This window comes from Abramis brama (genome assembly GCF_963993115.1).
Source record: "Abramis brama genome assembly, chromosome: 8".
Lineage (NCBI taxonomy): Eukaryota > Metazoa > Chordata > Actinopteri > Cypriniformes > Leuciscidae > Abramis > Abramis brama.
In genome coordinates this window covers 25,034,240-25,055,372 of record NC_139970.1, presented here as the reverse complement: position 1 = coordinate 25,055,372, position 21,133 = coordinate 25,034,240, and the positions used below count along the sequence as shown (strand labels likewise).

Sequence of the window (21,133 nt, the reverse complement as noted above, 5' to 3'; positions counted from 1 at the left end):
GCCGACACCAAACGCTCAGGCTCAGGAAGATGCATTTATTTACCTGAGACGAGTGGAGAGGAGCGCAGTGCATGCAGTGACATCATGTCAGAATCACATGTAATAAAATACCTAACTTTATCACTATAAATATAAACAAATAATATGGCTTTTTGTACTCACTATCAAGCTAGCATATCGATACTGGTAAAGTTTAAAATATATTTTGTTTGATTCGGTAACAAGCTATATTTAGGCTATAGGTAACGAGCTATATTCATAAGGCAAAGCTAAAAACAGGTTGCATTGATACACGTTTTTCCATTACCATCAGTTAAACTGTGATGAAGTTGAATTTCGTGTAAGAGTCATAACATATACGGTGTTTTGCATGTAAGAGTTTCCATGATGAAAACATTGTTGACTCTGATGAGGACTAACGTTACACTCCAGAGACAAGTACTGCATCGTTGGTTCGAGGACAGGTCCGGGGTCGAGGGCGAAGCAGAGGAGGTCGTTCAAGAGTGCGGGCAAACAGGGTCCGAGGAAGTAGTTTTTGCCTTGTTTGCCTTCGCTGACTGCATATGCAGGTGCTTTGAATTTTGAATGCTCTTTCTCTGCCATAATTTAACTCTTCGTAGGTTCCGCGCCTCTCCTCAAATCAAACGGGTGCGCGCGCATATGGGCAGATCAACAGTGGCAACAGTGGTGGTAGCCATGGTTGCGAGAGTGAGTGACAGTCGCCCAGACCAATCAATTGTTTCGTCCCGGATGGAAATAATGAGCTGTGTTTATTGCAGATTAAAAGGTCTACAGTCACTCGATTTTTAAACTCTCTTTTTCAGAGCACTTACATTTTAATTATGTATTGGTATATAAAGACAGTTTAAACAAATTTGAAAAAATCCTACCTACCCTACCTTTAAGTTGTGCATTATACAACACTTTATGTATTTCAAAACAATTGTTTAAAGCTTATGCAGTTGATAAATAATTTTCATTTAAAATTCAGCTGCCAGTCATTAATATTCAGAAATCAGGAAAATATATTGTATACTGCATTTTACATACTTCCTCTAGATATAGCAAATGCAGAGATAATGTAGCTTACTGTAAAAAAAAAAAAAAAAATACAACAATTTAAAATACAGTTATTTACTGTAATTGGAGAATACAGTAAAATTCTGTAAATTAAATTACAGAAACGCTACTGTAAAAAATACAGTAACTGGCTGGCAACCCTGCTGCCAGTATTTTATTGTAAAATTGACAGGTAATTTTTAACAGAATAAAACAGGAGCCAGGAGCTAATGGGCTCAGTGTCATTTTTATTAAATAGTTAAAGAACAATCAACTACACACTGAAAAACCTACAACTCCTGAACACAGCGGATGGAGCCAACAGCAGGATGCATGGCATTCCAGTCACTGAAGCTGCGGTACTCGCCTCTCTCCAACAGGTACTGAGGTCCCCTGTAGTTTGTATGCTCAAAGAAGACCCAGGCTCCATCCAAAACGTTACAGGACTGGACCTCATGGTGATGGAAGCGGTCATAGAGAGAGGGCCAGTCCTCACTGCACTCCATAATCTGACCCTGAAAGTCAGGCCACTTATACAGATGGATACAGAAAACGCCAGTGTGCTAAAACAGAGAGAGTAGTTTCCCAAATATCATAACAAATTAATTTATTTCATGTAGGCAATTTACAAAGAGCAAACAAAGCAGCATATCCAAATCATCATAATGTTAATGCTAAACTATGTAGTCTATGGGGGTGGTTTAAATGGTTTACAGGACTGTTCCCCCCAGCTGATCCACGTCTATCTATAGAAATACGACACCTATCACTGTATACATAAGCTCCTTATCAGCAGCTATCGCGTTTCTCAGGAGCAAATTACCCTCCTCCATCCCCAGCTCCTCCTCTCGTGCAGTCAGTATTTGGCATTCTGATTGCCCTTTGAATCAGAATAAATTCTCGAAATATGTTGTACTTTAAAATCTTGAATTAATGATATCTGCAATACATTCATGGTTCTGTAAGGGGGGTTATTGCTGCTCTCGCTGCTCTTATCCAAGCTAGGCTGCATGGATGCGCAGGGAGTTCTTGCCCAGAACAGAACCATACACTGTAACGGGTTTCTGTAATTTGAACAGTATTTTACTGTAATATGTACAGTAAGATACTGTAAAATATGTATACAGTATGTTACTGTAAACAGCAAAGGATTATGGGAAAATATGTGGTCACTACTGTAATTCTTCCCTACTGTAAATCAATTTACAGTTGTGAACTTGCCCGCGAAAAACTGACCGATGGCAAGAGAGATTTCTTTTCAAGTGTTTTTTTGACGGGTTGAAGTGGCAGTTAATGCACGGACAAAAGATCATGTAACTCACCAAAAAGGTTAGTATATTATTTCTATTTTATGTAAAACAAACATTTTCAAATGTTTTTACTTATGTTAACAGCAAATTAACATGATTTATTGTTTTGTTTTCGTCTGAATGGTTTTAGTGCCTTTTTTCCCTGACTGTCCATCAGAATGGTTTTGGTGCCTTACTGCCCTTTTTCCTGACTGTCGGCCGGGTCGCTGACTGTCACGGTGATAATATTAACTGGTGAGTAAGTTAAGTCCACCTATATTAGCCGAAATATTAAACGATAAAAAATAATGTTTGTGTGTTCCTCTGCCTCTTTTTAACGCAAGTTAGCTCATCAGGCGGGCAGAGTCGTCAGTAACTTAACGTTAACCGCAGCGAACTAACGTGAAATACTGAGGTAAAGTGAGATAGACGAAACCCTTGTTTAAGTGCGGTTTTTAAATAATATTTTCACGTACATGCTTTGATTTATTTTCAGGTTTGTGATCTGGATAATGTCATCTGCAATCTGCAACAATGGAGGTGTGATAAGCTTTTTCATTGCCGTCATTATGAATAATAGTGATAACATCAACTGGTAACATTAGGTTAACTTCACCTAAATTAGCCTAAATAAACTTATTAAACAGAGAAGCATAATAACTTTGGTATGTTCTGTCTCCTCTTTCACAACTTAACTAGTTTGGCAGATGTACAACCCAAATACTGAGTAAAACTAAGTTAAAGGGATAGTAGGCTACACCTTAAACAGAAAATGATGCATGTCATCATTTACTCGCCCACAAGGTGTTCTAAACCTGCATGAAGTTCTTTCTTCTGAACATAAAATAAGATATTTTGAAGAATGTTGGTAATGAAATAGTTGCTGGTCCCCATGGACTTCTATAATAGAAAAAAAAATACTATGGATGTCAATGGGGACCAGTAACTGTTTGGTTACTCATGTTCTTTAAAATATCTTCTTTTGTATACAGCCCAATAAATAAATTAATAAAGGTTATGAACAAGTTGAGGGTGAGTAAATGGTGACAGAATTTTGAGTAAACTAACCCTTTATCCAACACCATTTTTAATTTCATCTTTTGTTTTATTTTCAAGTTTGTGGTCTGAATTATGTCGTCTGCAATGTCGGAGGTGTATTTTGGAGTCTTTTTTTTGTGTGATTGCCTTCGTAACGGTGATAACATCTACAGGTGAGTAAGATGACATCAACTAAATTAGCTGAAGTATGCATTAGTTAAGCAGGCAAACATAATATAACTGCCGATGAAACCAACGGAAGGGGAGAAAACAGTGGTTAAAGTGCTTTTAAACAATCATCCATCAGTTTCTGTTCTTTATTTTGAATTTGCAGCAGCCATTCCCTCCGCACTGTACATCACTGCTGACGCTCTCCACTAATGCACAGAATGGGTTGACGTTGGAGGAGGAAGAGGAGGAGGAAAGGGTTAGCAATATAACATTATCAATATATCAAAGTTTTGCTAACTAATATTTTTAATGTTGTTTAATTGATTAAAAACTATAAACACCATACAACATCATTATCTTACCTCATCTTCACCCCACATGTTATTGTTGTTAGTAATAAGTTCTGTTATTGTATTTTAGTTTTTTCTGTAAACTATAACACTAAAAAGCTGCTGTGACTGTCTGTTTCAGGAGAGTCTGTTCTCTAAGCAAAAACATGGATGCTGGCAATGAAGGGCAGAATCATCATCCAGTTACAACTGCTAACAGGCTCTTCTTCAGCATTAGCAGTCTATTTTGTCGAATGCAGAATTAGGTAAACCAATATATATATATATATATATATATATATATATATATATATATATATATATATATATATATATATATATATATATATTTTACATTACATTTACATGCTTGCATTTGGAAGACACTTTTATCCAAAGCAACTTACATTGTATTTAAGTTTAATTTAAGTTATCCATTCCCTGGAAATCTAAGCTACAGGAATGTATTGAAAAAGAATGAAGCTTTGATGATTTTAATGTAATGGATTATGAGGTAATACCATCCCTGTAGGTGCATTCAGAATCAGATGTAGTGCTTTTATTAACGTCAAAGTACATGCAGCATCAAGTTTCAGAGTTAGGGAAAATTCTGCCAACACCGGTCTGAAAAAATAATATATTTTTCCCTGCTTGTGCTTGCAGGTTCATTCTGAGAATCAACCCTGATGGCACCAAACACCAAAGGCACAGATCAGATGGAAATCTGGAAAGGTCCAAAGAAAAAAATAAGCATGAAACCCTCAGTGTTTCAGAGAGCTTGTCAACTTTGACTGGCAAAATTACTGAAATGTAACAACACAAACTGACTTTGACTGTATTTTATTATTTTAAGGCCTGTTTTGCTTTTCAGTGTGTGTACGTTTTTGCCATGCTACAGATACAAATGGTCCCCAGGAGATTTTGGTGATGTTGCCTTTTTTTTCTTCAGCTAGTGGCTCCTAAAGGTCAAGATTTGTAATTTGTACTTCTAAAACAAAATGTTCAACGATTAAAAAGAATATTATAAGGACAAATGTTTGTGAGTTATTGTGATATTTGGGGGGTGGGGTAAACATACATTAAAAAATTTAAATAAAAAAATTAAAATGATGAAAATTAAAAAAAAAATAAACTCAATACTAATACTGTAAATGAAAATACGGTAATAATACTGTAAATGCAAGTACAGTAAATAGTACAGTATACTGTAAGTGAAAATACAGAAATAATACTGTAAAAAAAAATACAGTAAATTACTGGCATCCAGCTGCCGGTAAGTTACTGTAGAATTTACAGCAACCTCTTTACAGTGTACCGCCAATCATTACTGTATTCTAATTGTGAATCGTATTTGACGATAGTGGTCCTGACAGAAACAGTGTTATTCAGCATCTAGCAGAGTTTAGGGCCAATAATACTGTTATTGAATGATTATTGTCAAACATATGTCCAGCATAGGTGACTGATTTTGCAGGAAAAGAGGAAAACAGACCTGCATTGGGAAAAATAGCCTAGCTACGGTTCTCCAAACAGGGATGACTTAAATTTCGCACCATGCGGCAAGACCTAATAGAGTCATTGAACCCCATCCAGTGCTGGTAATCAGGATACTCTCCCCTGGTTAGGATGTACTGGCTGCCCATGAAGTTTGGATGCTCATACAAAACCCAGGCCCCACTCTCGACTTGGATGGAGTTACAGCGGCTTAAGTGGGACGACAGCTCTGGGCAGTCCGTGCTGCACTCAAAGGAACGTCCCTGAAAGTTTTTGTCCTCATAAAAGACAATCTGTATGAGAGAAGATGTAGAAACACAGATAAGCCATAAACAAGACTGTAGAGCCAGTTTATGCAAGCAAAATATTTCTTACTTTTCCCTTTCTGTCCATGTTTGGGCACAATTTGATTCCTCCTTTCGCTGTATGCTGTGTATAAAAAGGGCAATGAGCGAGATTTATATGTTTCACATTGTTGCTCTGCAGGCAAATCATTGTTATATGAATGGCTCCAGCAACTGCATCATCAACAGCTGATACTACGATTGTTTCTAGATTGCTCATGTAGATTAATGCAGTGGCTATTGTATGAAACCCTGACCTTTTGATTCTGCAATGGCTGAGTCCAGAAAATATTTATTGGGCCAATTAAATTGTTTTCCAGCTGCTGGTACTGGCAGAGTTCAAGCAGCATTGGCATCTAGTCACATGGCAATACTGTATGAGGCGTAACACTTCCTTTAGAATGAACTGATGCATTATTTAGTTGCAGGTTCATTTAGTTGCACAATAACACAGAAAGTGTGAAACACAGAAACTAATAGTAGGCCATACACAGTCATATATATATATATATATATAAATGCATGTATGCATGAAACTGTGTCACTTGAAGCTGTTGTGAGTCTTTTGTTCAGCACAACAAAACACTAGAGGCAATCAAGCTGCCATGATGTTACCATCAAAATGGCAACAGATTAAACAAAGGTGTTTTGCTGCTTTCAGAAGAGGAATGAAATGTGTTTTCATGACAGCCTACATAGTGTTTAACAGGGCTTCAAACTTGTGTTTTCATGAAACATAATTGGATCCCCCCCCCCCCCCCCCCCTTTTTAAAGCACCAAACATGCATGTGTAAACAGAATATTAAAACAAGGTATTGTTAAAACAAGCAGCTATTTATTGTACACTAAGTAAAAAAAGGAGTTTGCAGTAGGATACCATTGCACTGAGTACAAATAGCAAAATACAATATTTTTACTCTTAAATACTGAACAGTGTAATCACTATCATGTGTATAATGTAAATTGCATCATCAGTAATCTAAACTATAAGGTAAAATATCTGCGCAATGGTGGATGGAATTATTGAAAATAGCATGTTGCACTCAAAAGTAAATTTACACTTATGTTATCTTAAAAGAAAATATAAAATAATTTATTTTTGTTTCTTGTTCAGAATATTTGGTGGAAAATAAATTACAATATACATTTTTATTAAAATATAACTTATGGAAAACATCTTTTGGTAACCATTTCTGCTCAAGAGTTACAAACATAGAGTATGAACTCACAAAGCAGTCATTAATGGAACTATAAATTAAAGACTGGCTTATGAGAATGTTTTTCAGATTACATATGTTTAGAGCATTTCGGTTCAATATTATATTGTCTGCTAACTGGCAACCAGTCAAAAAAAAAAAAAAAAAAAAAAAAACTCCCATAAATTGATGCCTCTTCAAATTTTTTATTTTTCAATACTTTTTCAGTAGTTGTGATAAGATGCTTTAATTTCAACAGTCTGTGCTGATCTGGCGAATGGAGCCCACAGTGGGATGCATGGCCCCCCATTCAGTGTGGCGTCTGTACTCTCCCTTCTCAAGGAGGTACTGACGGCCACAGTAGTTTGCATGCTCGAAGAACACACAGGGACCTTCATGGACCTTGCAGGAATGGACCTCTTTGCAGAGAAAACGTTCCTGAATGGACGGGGTGCTATCTGTAACTTCCCATGTTTGGCCATCAAAATTGGGCTTCTCAAAGAGTTTCAGCTTGAGATGTCCAGTTACCTGCAGGAAATACAAATCATGTTTATATGTATACACCCAATCACACTGTTAACTTAGTAATTCAAAGTGATCATGTGTGGTGTCATTGGACTTACATGCCTGATTAAACGACAAGATCGGACACAGTCATTGAAGCCAATCCAATGGTGATAATCTGGAAATTCCCCTGGGGCCAGTATATACTGATAGCCCATGTAGTTTGGCCGGTCATACAGAACCCAAAAGCCCCCCTTCACCCTTGCAGAATTACAGCGGCTAAAAAAAGAATGAAGGTCACTTGTGTCCCCCTTACACTCATAGGATCTTCCCTGGAAGTTCCTGTCTTCATAGAACACAATCTGTCAAACACAGCAATGACAGTTTACATTGTGCTAAAACATCATGACAGACTGTGGGATATGGACAATCAGGGAGAAAGAGGCACTTACACTCTCAGTCGTCATTGTCAGATGTGAAATGTTGGATGGCAAACTGCCTGTAGTCTCTTTATATAAGTCCTGAACAAAGGCACAGGTTGTAAAAAATTTAATCAGCAATTCAAAAAAAAAAAAAAAAAAAATATCCAAGCTCAATGTATTGTTCTAAAGCACTGAATCATAGATTTGTTCAACAATAAAATTGTGAGTACCAAGCATCCCAACCACAACCAATGAATCTCATATTCAGGCTTTATAACATGCACATTGTTGGTATATACTTAGTCAGCTCAGGCTGATTATTTGTTACTACAGAAATATCTTCTGCATTCAAATATTTGCCAACAGCATCCTCACACTTACAGTTTCAGCAAAATAACTGTTTGGCAATGATTGGCAACCATGATGTAACCCAGGTTACAAAAATAAAATAAAAAGCATTAAAGGGGACATATCATGCCAAATGCACTTTTTTAGCCCTTAAATGCATTTTGTTGTATATTTGGAGTGTTTAGAAGTACAGAAAATATGATATTATTTTCTTCAGGTGCTTCGTTGATATCTTTATATTCTGTTTTGGTCATATTTTTCAACCTGTTCCGATTTTTCTGTTATCTATGACGTTTTTTTAACTATTATGTCACAGTATTTGCAGCGGAACTGCCAAATAAGGACATTGACTTCCGGCCCAACACTTCGAGCAATCCGCCATTTTTATTTCTCGCTGCAATTTTGTAGTCCAAGCTAAAGGATGCAGAAGTTACGAGAGGGTAAGTTAAAATGTTCGGTTGTTGGATGTAGTAACCCACACGCTTCATTACACCGTTTAATGTAGATGAACTGCCGCGCTTGTTACAGGACGCATGTTTAACTGAAAGAACAAGCAGAGAGAGAGACCCGGTCGCGCGCGCGCTCACTCTCTCTCTTCAGAGCCAGGCGAAAGTGTAAACAAGACATCACCGTCTCCAAACTAGATGCTGTCTTGCTCTCTCTCCCTCGCACATATTAATCAAAATAAATCGACACGGTGGTAAAAGGTCGGAAGACCAAAGTTTCATGTGTAAATACAGTACACACCATTGCGATACATCCATATGAAGACGTTGTTCTACAGGTTCGTCGTCTTCATTTTCATCTCGCTCCTGCTCCGACTCTGGCTCGAACATGTAAGGCTGGCTGGACAAGTCTTCCGTTGTTGACATTTTGTTAATAACGTGTGAATACAAAGTTTCTGTGCCGCTAGATAATCGTATCTCTGCTATCAAACTACAAAAATGGCCGAACAGGGTGGAGCTGAACCAAGTGTGGGCGGGGTATGAAGTGTCTCAATTGTATTTAAAGAGACCGCACCAAAACGAGTTGCTCTCAGACACACATCAGAAAAGGGGTAGAAAAGGGGCCTGTGGAGCTATAATAATGAGGAATTCAGACCCAAGCATTGCAGTTCCGCTTTATATAGACTACAAATGTATGATTTATATGTAAAAAGGAACAATTTAAAAGCATGATATGTCTCCTTTAACACATGAATGAGCAGAATATTTATTTTCTTTTAATTTTATTAGTTATTTTTGTGTGTTTTAGAAAAGCCAATTAAAATAATTTTTGTTTGGAAGGACCGACCAATGAGAGTTGGGAATGTTGTGTAGCGCATTTTTTGTTTTCCGGATTTCGCACGTGGTTGGAGCTCGATCTGTCTTTTGGTCGGTAGAGCAGACGTGATTCAGTTCTGTCCAAAGAAATCTGAGTATTTCTTTATTTTCAGATCTTTCCAAAGAAAATTTAGTATTTTTATTTTTGAAAACTGATTACTATTGAAGTTATATGTGTCCAGAGACGATGTAGCGAAAGAGAAGTGAAAATTTATGTGAAAGAGACTGTTAAATCGATGTGTGACGCAGTTGCGGAGAAGCAGCCTTGTTAACGCATAGCGCGTTCACATATTAAAGAGATCATTAATTAGAATTCATTTTTGTGAGAAGGATGAGCAAAAGATCAAGTGGTAACAGAGTTCCTCAGACCTAAAACAGATTATATGTTCAAGTTCATATGGTCTTGGTGAGTTACAATTTTATTTCATCTGGGTGAAATGTTCATGAAATGCTCATATAAGTGAAATATAAATGAGAAATCGGTTTGAGTTATTTTATTAATGTATTTTTCTTTATGACCACATTTAGTGAATGAATGCTAGCATGTTGTATGTAAAACATGATCGCCATTTTGATAGAGGGTTTTCACCGACGTCACGTTCTGGGCGGTAACCCGGATGCGCGGCCATCATGGAGGCACTCGGATGTAAACAACAGCATAGATTGCACAATTTATGTACTACTGAACACACTGTTACACTAATAAACCACGGAAAAAACACATGGAAGCTGCAAAATCATATAGAGAAGAACTTAGTAAGCAGGAAAGAGCGCAAAATTTTGCCAAACTAAAGTTAATATGTAAAGATCCGAACGAGCTAGCTTCTCTAGCCCTTACTGCAATTCTTCCTTCTATTTCTTATCCCGACATATAGGGCTGGGACGGTATGGATTTTTTCTTACCGCGGTTGAAAAGCAAGAAATTCCCGCGGTATAGCGGTAAACCGCTTTAAATCAACCTGAAACGGGCCAATCAGGATGCTCTCTCTCGCTCCCTCTCCCTCTCTGCCGTGCGCGCGCTACACGGTTTGGAACACTGTCTCTGTCTCGCATGCGCACTCTTGCTCGCTCGCTCTAGATTCCGGGAGATTTTAACTAATTTGTGGGCATCATGGAGCCGCTATTAATATGCGGGAGACTCCCGGAACTTCTGGGAGACTTGGGATGTCTGTACTGTAGGTACTTTCGCATATAGGCCTAATAGTCAATACGAATGGAATGTTATTATGTGTCATGGAACATTGCGCTCCCCAACTCGCGAAAGGTCGGATGTGCTCCATCTTTTGATGGATTCAAGGTTTTCTAAACAAAACTTATGTAAGACACAATGTCATTAGACACAATCCATGTCATTAGAATCAATGTAATTAGACACAACGTGCACACATGTGCAGGCCAATGTTTTTTTTTTTTTTTTTTTGCGGTGATGACGGTGACGAGCTCAGACCCGCGGTAGGCATCATGTGACCGCGGTATTGCGGTAATGCGGTAACCGCCCCAGCCCTACCGACATAGGCTACGTTCAGATTGTCAGTCCAAAAAAGCACATGCAATCCGTTTCAAGCTGGTTTGAAATCCTATTCAAATCACATATCAGAAAATCCGCTTCAGTCTGAACGCTCTGATCGGATTTTGCGTGGTATGTTACTTTCTCACGCCACGTAAAATGTAAACGTCAGACGTTGTTATAGGGAACATGCTGAAAGTCGCTGCCGAAAAAAGGCTGTGTTGTTGCAAAGTGCCGGACGAGCAGAAAATTATTATTTTTGAAACCGGCGCAGATAAGAGCGCGGAAAAAAAGCTGTGCATACCAGCCTCCTACAGTTCTGCAGCAGGCTCAAGACCAATGCTCAAGACGCAGTAGTCCAGCGCGGCGGCTACACATTTCCATGTTGTAAAATTTAAATAAGACAACATCTCTATTGCAAATGCAAACCCCTCCAACAATGCAACATCATTGCCATATTGCCAAAGAGCTGCATGGACACACAAATCGGATCTGAACAGTTGCAATACACAGCGTGGACATCATTTTAGATCACATTCCAATCGGATACAAAGATAATCGGATTTGGACTGACAGTGTGAATGTAGCCATAGTTAACCATAGTTAACTATGTCAACATTTTAGCCATAGTCAACGCTTAATTTACACATGTGGCTGATGCTGTGCCTCTCTCAACCACAAATGCCTTCTTTCATCAGATTTTTAAAGGTTCACATTAACCATTTTTGTTATGTCGACCAATAAACAATAGGCAATAAGCCTATGCTCATTTTGTAATCTTTCTAATAGGCTATTTTGACGAAGATAGACAAATCCGTTTACAATTAATTTTCTTACATTTCTTCCTTGAGTCATATTGAGTGTTTGCTAGTTGAATGGCCTGTTATTATGAAGAAAACAAGGTCAACCAGAAGACGATAAATGAAATTTATTGAAAATTGAAGATTGGACAATTGATGATTATTACAGATTATTCAACACAAACATAATACAATCAGTTAAATATTATACCTTGTGTGAGTGGCTCATTATTGTTGTGACATCCTTATTCTCTGCAGGCGAATTTAGTCTTCTGATCGAACTGGTCCATACTCAGACATTGTGTCTGTACCAAAATGAGTGAAGGTCTACAATGATGTTACAATGATATTAAATTGAATTGAATTGAATTGAACGAGGAATCTATATAGCGCTTTACTATGTACTGCTACACCCAAAGCGCTTTACAATCATTTCAAGGGTCTCTCCTTAACCACCAGTGTGCAGCATCCACTTGGATGATGCAACGGCAGCCACAGAACAACGGCGCCAGTGCGCTCACCACACATCGGCTATAGGTGGAGAGGAGAGAGAGTGATTGAGCCAATTCAGTGGATTGGGGATTATTAGGAGGCCATGATTGATAAAGGCCAATGGAGCGAATTTGGCCAGGACACCAGGGTTTCACCCCTACTCTTTTACGAGAAGTGCCATGGGATTTTTATTGACCACAGAGAGTCAGGACTTGAGGTTAACGATGGTCTTGTTACAGTATAGTGTCCCCGTCACAACACTGAGGCATTAGGACCCACACAGACCACAGGGTGAGCACCCCCTGGACCCATACTTCCATGTCTCCATCCTTCCACAAAACAGGAAGTTCCTGAGGTTTGCTTTCGGGGGCAAAACATACCAGTATCGGGTTCTTCCGTTCGGCCTAGCTCTATCACCCCGTGGATGCAGCTCTGGCGCCGCTCAGACTGCAAGGGATTCACATTTTGAATTATATAGACGACTGGCTTATTCTAGCACAGTCGGAGCAAATGGCGGTTCGGCATCGAGATGTCGTTTTCGCTCATACTGTATAAAGAAGTTGGGGTTGAGACTGAATGTCAAGAAGAGTGTGCTTTCTCCAGTACAGAGGACCACCTTTCTCGGTGTGGTATTCAGTGACGATGCGGGCCGTGCTATCGCCTGCTCGTGATGCTGCTATCCTAGCAGTTGTAAAAGAGATAAACCTAGGCCAGTTGCTCACTGTGAAACAGTTTTCAGAGACTGTTGGGACTGATGGAAGCTGCATCCAATGTGATATCCTTTGGCTTGCTGTACATGAGGCCCCTATAGTGGCTCAAGACCAAGGGGTTTTTCCCGATGGGGGGGACCTACTTTGTATGATCAAGATCACGCTGGGGTGCCTCCGCGCCTTGATTATATGGAGGAAATCTTGGTTCTTGTCCCAGGGTCCAGTGTTAGGAACTCATTTGTCATCGAGTCACTCTCTCGACAGATGCTTCTCTTACCGGCTAGGGGGCGGTAATAGAAGGCCGCTCAGCTCAGCTCAGGGTCTGTGGAAGAGTCATCATATTTCGTGGCACATAAATTACATGGAGATGATGGAGGTCTTCATGGCATTGAAGCACTTCCTCCCAGACCTAAGAGGCCATCATGTGTCTGTCCATACGGACATCAAATCAGTGGTCTCTTACATAAATCACCAGGGGGTGTCTGTGTTCGCGTCCACTATGCAAACTGGTGCACCAGATTCTGAATGTATCAGAATGTTGAAGCAGACATCCTGTAGAGACAGGGGCTGAGGCCCGGGGAATGAAGACTTCACCCTGAGGTGGTGGAGCATATATGGGAGGTTTACGGTCAAGCAGAAGCACGTCCACTGGGGCTGGATGCTATGGTACAGACATGGCCGAGGCTATGTCTGTACTCTTTTTCCCCGATTGCTCTGCTCCCAGGAGTTCTGGAGAAGGTCTGCCAGGACGGAATAAGTTTACTGCTAGAAGCACCGTACTAGCTGATTATGGTTCTCAGACCTAGTGTCCTTCCTCTGTGGCTCCCCCCTGGAGATTCTGGTCAGATGGCCTCAACACCGCCACAATAGAGCAGTTGTCCGGGGAGGCTCCTCGATGGAGCTTCGCCAAATTTGTGGAGTGAGTGCTGGTTTCCAGTGGATCAGCGTTTGCTGTCGAGGACGCCGCCAGCCCCACTCCCAATCCAATGCTGAGCCAGAGCCACCCAGCCTACGAGGATCGACAGCCTGAGCCCACCATAGGCAGCTTGCGGGAATCCTCCGCAACGTTAGAGTCCACGTCCCGGAAAACGACCAAGGACTAAATCACCACAGAGCCCGAGCAGCGCATGCCTGACCAGGTGTGTGAACCAGCCAAGTCATCCATCGCCGAGGGAGTGTTAGTGGACTTTGTAAGTGAGCCCTGCCCACCGCTACTGAGAGTGAGTTGTTGGCTGAGGCACTGTTAAATTTTGAGTTTGGAGAGGATGTTATTCTGCCCTCATTACTTTTGCCTGAACCAGCCTGTCTTATGCCTGTCTCGCTGACCCCAGCCAGCCCCCCTCTCCCACTATCTCTCCAGACAGAGATTTTGAACGCTTTGTTTTTTTATTGGTTTCTGTGTGGGTCTCCAGTCTCTTCCCCAGTCCTCAGCCAGCCATGCCATCTAGTCATCACCGTCTCCCTTCAGTCCCTCGGTACCACCTCCTCTGCTCCTTCCACCCTCGACCTCAGTGTGGACCATCGGCCATTTGGCCTCGCAGGACTCCCTCAGCATGCTGGCTATACCTGGGTCGGACGTCTCACCACCTTCGTCACAGACTTTCTGGCTGGTCGCTGCTCTCCAACACTTCAACCCTTCAGCTTCGTTTAGCTCCGCCTTCCCTCAGGCCCAATCCCCGCCCTTTGTCACCCCAGCTCAACCTCTGGCCTCCGGAGACCCAATTCCATCTCGGGAGGTTGTGAGGCTATATCCTGGTTACATCCACCTACTGATTGATAAATTTGGCCAAATTTTGTCAGCCATTTTGAACACTTTGGAGTATAAAGATAAAACTTATAGGCCATGTCCTAAATGGCACACTTCACGTGCACTTGTATACTTACAATGACCATCGCGTGCTGTCCGTTAAGTCCTAAAGACCGTAGGGTGTCCCATTTGTAATTTTAGGTTTCAGAAGTGTGCTTGCGAGCACCCCTTTGTGTCTGACATGCTGCATCACTGTGCACTTTTTCTGAGCCCTCACTGAAGTGAACAATGCAGCAGACTTCTACCCAACAGTCAAAACGGCATTTCATTTTGAAAGTGTGGACTCAGAGGAAGATTGCAAGGGCTTAGGGTTTCATTTGGGACAGGGCCAGAAAGTGTCATTGGCTTAACTTCATGACGTTTATCACATTTACAATATTTTGGCATACTGACATGAAATATTTTTTATTCAATGCCTGATAACTCCCTAATATTGACTGAAGTCATTGTAAGCTTTTGAGTTTTCCAAATAATTAGTTGTTCTTTTAGAAGGATGTATGAACACTTGAGTCATTACTATACAAAACCTTACAAAAAACATAGTAGTTACTAGTTACTTATTTGTTCCTGTGTAGTACTCATGGTAACACTTTATTTCGATAGTCCACTTTAGACATTCTACAAGTAACTTTGCAACTACATTTCAACTAACTGTCATTAGAGTATTAGTAAACTGTCCGCTTAATATCTGCTAACACTTTATTTTGATGGTCCCCCAACAGACATTCTACTGACTATAAGTAACTTGGCAACTACAAGCCAACTTATTCTACTAACCCGAACCCTAACACCTAACCATAACCTAACAGCAGGTGTGGACTGGGACAAAAAATCGGCATAAACACCACCCATCTTTGCACGCCCTTAAATATGTATACCAACTCCTATTCCTTAAAATCACTAATGCCATGTAATGAGTGAGTAGGAACGAGTGAGAGTTAACAGATGAAATAAGTACAAAATTGTAATTTATTAATACAATTGAACTATACTGCACAGTGATGAATCCAAAAAAACAAGCTATAAACTGCATTGGCATTGCAATACCAGTGTTTCCCACAGAATTTTTGGTAAAGCTGTGGTGAGTGTACCTCTGTCCCTCTAGGGGGGTTCGGGGGCATGCCCCCCGTAAGAAAATTGTGTGCATTTTAATGTTAAATTAATCAATATGGTGCACTTTGAGAGTTCAAAATTAAAAGCTCCAACCCATTTTCAGTGTGCAAATTAAACAAAGAAAAATTCAAACCTCTTTTATTTACAGTGTCTGTCTACATTACACTACTACATAATAATAGTTATAATATTAATCCCATGACAGTAATAGCCATGTATTTTAAAACAATGCACTGAAAAATAAAGGAAACTTTCATAATTAGTTTTGTACTAATTTCTATACTTGGAAATAGATAAGCACATGATCTTTTATTTTGACGGAAACTGCATCAAGCTTTTATTTTGGCAGAAAAAATGATTTACAAACGCGTCTCATTAAATTTCTAGTAAATTGCGGTAATCAACTATGCAGATGTGGAAATAATGTGTAACTGGGTAATGGGTTCCTACACTCCTGACACAGCCTAAGTGTTTTGAAGGTAGTTCTTCTTACCACAGGCTCTACACTTTCTCATCTCTCTCCTGATCCTCTTCACTATCATCATCATCACTGGAGCTGATTAAGTTCCTGCTGCTGCAGAAAACAAAGCTATATTTTGACACATTTTACAGCGTCTGCTTGAAGGGCCTGTATCTATTTTTCACACTATTTCTCTGTACATTCCTTGCGTTTCTTTCTTCTCCATCTCTCAGACTATTTTGACAGATACACACTTACACTGCACACTCGCTCAGAGCCCAAAGGGGGAGGTGTTTAAAGATGTGATTGGCCCAGCCCAGTGTCAATCAAGAAAAGACTTTTATGGGCCGGTTCATGGGCCAGAGGAAAAAAATAAAATAAAATAAAAAAAGTTTCGGCGGTCAGCCCAAAAAGCACATCGGCCCACCGGGAAAGTGTCCGGTGTGCCAGATGGCCAGTCCGCCCGTGCCTAACAGTCTACTGACATTCTACTAATATTCTAATGAGAGTTAGTTGACATGTAGATGCAAAGTTTCTTATAGTTAGTAGAATGTCTAAAGTGGGACTATCGAAATAAAGTGGAACTGTACTCATTAATGATGGAACAGTAGGGTTACTGCTGCACCTCTCTTAATACAAAATTACATAATGTATAAATCTGTCCATTTGACAGAGTTAGAGGTAATTTATTTATTAAAAACATTTAACATCGTTTCTAGTGACAGTTTAAATATTGTCCACAATTTCAAGGATCAGCATGATGTAAAACTCTTAAAAAACAATTATCAAAGAAAAACTATTGACAACAGACAAGTCATTTTCATTATGACTGCCAACACTTTTAAACAGTTCTATGATAAGGTTTAATAGCAGACACATTTCTAGATTAAACCTTGGTCATTTGGTCAAAGACTGAATATTAAGATCAGTGTATTAATGGGAGAGCATCTAGAGACCTGTGTTTTAACCATACATGGTAACAAAATAAATTATGTTTCAGTATATCACACGCTAATGTAACGAAATGCAAATCTGAAAATTATTAACTAACATAAGTATTTTTTTAAGTACTTAAAAAATGTTTGGTACTTTAAGAAATTCATCAAACTTGGTAACTTGCCTGAACCGATTTCTGTTGCTCTTTCACGCTCATTTGCTGTCTCTCTCTCGCTCTCTCTTTCTGTCTGTCTTTCATTCTGTTTGTTTCATGTAGGCTGTGATTGCACAATTTAAATTAACAGAAATCACAGACCTGCTTGATCATCAGGTTCCAGGGTATTTGAATGACAAAAACCATTATCAGCCTATAAAGTATAAAAGGCAGTTAGACAGACAGCAACTGGACAGAATCACACAAAGAATAGCAAACATGGGCAAGGTATGTATTGGGTATAGCTGTCAAAAACAGCAAAAACCTCTATGATATGGTTAAATTCAAAGATTTTTATTTATTTATTTATTTATTTATTTTTGATGTGGGAAAATGTCAAATTCATAATGCAAATGCAAGCAACAACAAAAAAAAAAAAAAAAAAAATCCAGTTACTTAAATTATTAAAGGTTACAGTGAGTCCATCAACTTATATTTAAATATACAAACTTTTCTTGGTAGATTATCTTCTACGAGGACAGGAACTTCCAGGGCCGCTCCTATGAGTGCAGCAGTGACTGCGCTGACATGTCTACCTACCTCAGCCGCTGCAACTCCTGCAGAGTGGAGAGCGGTTGCTTTGTGGTTTTTGACCGTCCTAACTTCATGGGAAACCAGTTCTTTATGAGGAGGGGCGAGTATGCTGATTACATGCGCATGGGAATGAGTGATGGCATCAGGTCCTGTCGCATGGTTCCTCAGGTAACACATAACACATCCATTTTTACTTTCTGCACTCTGATTGGCTGGATTAGTTCCACCTTGTTGCATTGCACGTATTACAAGATCACGTGGCGATAATATCAAACAGGTTTGGAAATATCGCAGCGTCTGTGATTGCTCGAGACGGGGTCAGATCACATCGCTGACCTGCTCATACTTAATGATCAGTCAATGACCAGTCAAAAGTCGTTTAGTTGTGACCTTGCCTTAACCAGCATTCAATGCCAGTACCTGCAAACATACCTTATGCTAGTGACCAGCAATGCTGATTTTTTTTAATATGATTCAGTGCATTTGGATCAGAGTGTGCTGAATCATTCATGCACTAAATCAGACTGAATTAAAACATTTATTTTCAATTTACAGTACAGGGGATCCTATAGAATGAAGGTCTATGAGAGGGAGAACTTCGGAGGTCAGATGTACGAGCTGACTGATGACTGCGATTCCTTCCTGGACCGTTTCCGCATGTCTGACTGCCAGTCCTGTCATGTGATGGATGGCCACTGGCTCATGTATGAGCAGCCCCACTACAGAGGAAGGATGATCTACTTTAGGCCCGGAGAGTACAGGAGCTTCAGGGATATGGGATACAGCAATGTCAGATTCAGCTCTGTTAGAAGAATCATGGACTTGTGTTAAATTCACGGTTTAAAAACATAAATGATAATATAAGTATAAACAATAAAATTCTCACAATGCATTTATGTTGTTATCTGTTATTTTGGGCTATATACACAGCTTATCCTTTTTACCAGTATATACCACCAGTATAAAAAACAGTGGAAAATACAACATATCAAATTAATTTTATAGCATCAATTAAGTTAATAATATCAATGTCAAATGAAGAAATACCACCAATATCAAAAACATGCCTGTATGTCCTAACCAAGGTTACATTTAATTTAAACTTTTTTATTTTTTTTAGCAGATCATTGTTTGTTGTGAATCAATCAATCATTATACATTATAAAAATGTATACATTGATAATTCTAGTTAGATGTCATGCTGGCAGCTGGATGTTCTTGCATAACATTACAGCCATTCTGATTGTTTTCTATTACTAAAATACTCACGGGCGTCAGAGCCTGATAGCCTTGTGGACAGCACTCCGACATATGGCACAGTTGTGCCTCAGGCGACTCGAGATCGAGTTTTGGATTGAGGTCTTTTCCTGATTCTGTTCCCCTCTCTCCTCTTGTCCTACTGCCCAGTCCAATAAAGCTAAAAAGCTTCATATATATATATATATATAGACATTAGCAAACAAGGCATTGTTTTTTTTTAATGTTTGCATGCATTTATAACAATACTTTTGTACCACAATGTGAAAACAATGTATCATACTTTGATTTACACTTCTGAATAATGAACCTGTCATACACACGTACATGGAAAAGAGCAATTTCAAAAACTGGAAAAACACTTATGTGGACAATGTTGGTAATTATATAAACTCTTAAAAAGATAATACTTTTTAACATCACAATCAGCTAATCTTCAAAATGTTTGTTCTTAAACATTAGTTTTGGATTGATCTAATTTTAGAGTTTAAAATAAATAAAAATGCTATTTTATAAAAGTCATGGACAATTACGCCAGAGGATTATGCCGTTTATGGCATTTTCATTCATTTCTATGGTATCCGCAAAAAGTGACTGAGTGTAGCACAACTCTAAACGAAATTCAATGATGTCAAGGCTGTAATGTAATTGGTTATCAAGGCACATGTGATCCAAGTTAGCCGTTACACTTTCTCCAGTGGTAGAGCCATGGACCCTCATATCTTCCAGTAATAAGACCATCTATCACTACATCCCAATTTGCATACTATCCATCAGTATTCAAAATTAGAATTAGTTTGTCCCAAATCGGAGTGTGTTGAAATAAATTCCAAATATACCCGGATGGTCTACTTTTTCTGGTTAGAATCCGAAGGGCAGATCTGTGCACACCCTAACAGCTAATATTGCCCACAACCCATTGCACATTGAACAAGGATTCGATTAGAACTACAAAAACAAATAAAGAGTGTTAAAAAAAAAACAATGAACATGGCAGATGTGCGAGCCGACAGTTAAGAGGTTCAGATAAAGGGGTTTGAGTGATTAATAATCAGTATCTAATGTTGTAAAGTTTTCTTTCATCGAAGCAGAGACCAGTGAGACAGTTGGGATCGCGTTCAACGGAAGTTATTCTTTATTGAGAACTCCGCTGTACGTTGCTGTAGAACTTCCAACATGATATAACTCTAATACAGTATGCATTGTAGTTATATACATTCCAAGGGGGAGGGATTACATAGAGGTGGAGATTCTGAACAAAGCATGCAAATTAAGTATACAGGTTAAGGTAACACCCTAGACTGAGGGTCTGGCCCATCCTAATTCAATCAGCATAAGGCTCCAAGAGCCATTTGGGTCCGAAAGCCATTTGCAGAACAAAAGGTGAGATTCTCAGTGAATCATTCGTGTGCTAATCCCATCAGTCTGACAATAAGGAGAGAACAGAAAATGCATCTTTGCTGAGATCTTAACCTTAAAAGATTCTTTACCATGATGTTATGTACAGAAGCATATTTGAAATATATTCTTAAATTTGTAACCCTTCACTAACCTGATGAAAAGATATTAATTCAATGCAATCCACATTATATTTAATCTGCAACAGTATTGAGAACTTTTATAAAGATATGTTTGGTCATTAACTTTTTAATATGCAAATTGCAAACACAAGGAAAGTTTTCCGCATGAAAGACCTACGACTGGCAGATCAACTACGGAGTTTCCTTTGTGTCTTTTTTATTCAATCAAACATACCGTGTTTGAGAGTAAAACTTTTTTTTTTTGTA

The 21,133-nt window shown here is 39.2% G+C and overlaps 3 protein-coding genes across 3 annotated transcripts; 1 reads left to right on the top strand and 2 right to left on the bottom strand.

Annotated features, from left to right (window-relative positions):
* Positions 1–1,349: 1,349 nt before the first annotated feature.
* crygs3 (crystallin, gamma S3) lies at positions 1,350–5,773 on the bottom strand (the record flags this gene model as incomplete). Its single annotated transcript, XM_084121331.1, has 3 exons — positions 1,350–1,574; positions 5,440–5,673; positions 5,756–5,773. The coding sequence occupies 3 exons, from the start codon at positions 5,771–5,773 to the stop codon at positions 1,350–1,352; spliced, it is 477 nt and encodes a 158-aa protein (XP_083977457.1).
* A 1,399-nt stretch (positions 5,774–7,172) lies between these two features.
* Positions 7,173–7,891, bottom strand: crygs4 (crystallin, gamma S4; the record flags this gene model as incomplete). Its single annotated transcript, XM_084123461.1, has 3 exons — positions 7,173–7,448; positions 7,544–7,786; positions 7,877–7,891. 3 exons carry the CDS (start codon positions 7,889–7,891, stop codon positions 7,173–7,175), a joined length of 534 nt encoding a protein of 177 aa, XP_083979587.1.
* Positions 7,892–17,769: 9,878 nt separating this feature from the next.
* On the top strand, positions 17,770–18,920 carry crygm3 (crystallin, gamma M3; the record flags this gene model as incomplete). The annotated part of the gene is made up of 3 exons (XM_084123460.1): positions 17,770–17,783; positions 18,018–18,257; positions 18,645–18,920. The coding sequence occupies exons 1-3, from the start codon at positions 17,775–17,777 to the stop codon at positions 18,918–18,920; spliced, it is 525 nt and encodes a 174-aa protein (XP_083979586.1). The 5' UTR covers positions 17,770–17,774.
* Between the last annotated feature and the right edge of the window lie 2,213 nt (positions 18,921–21,133).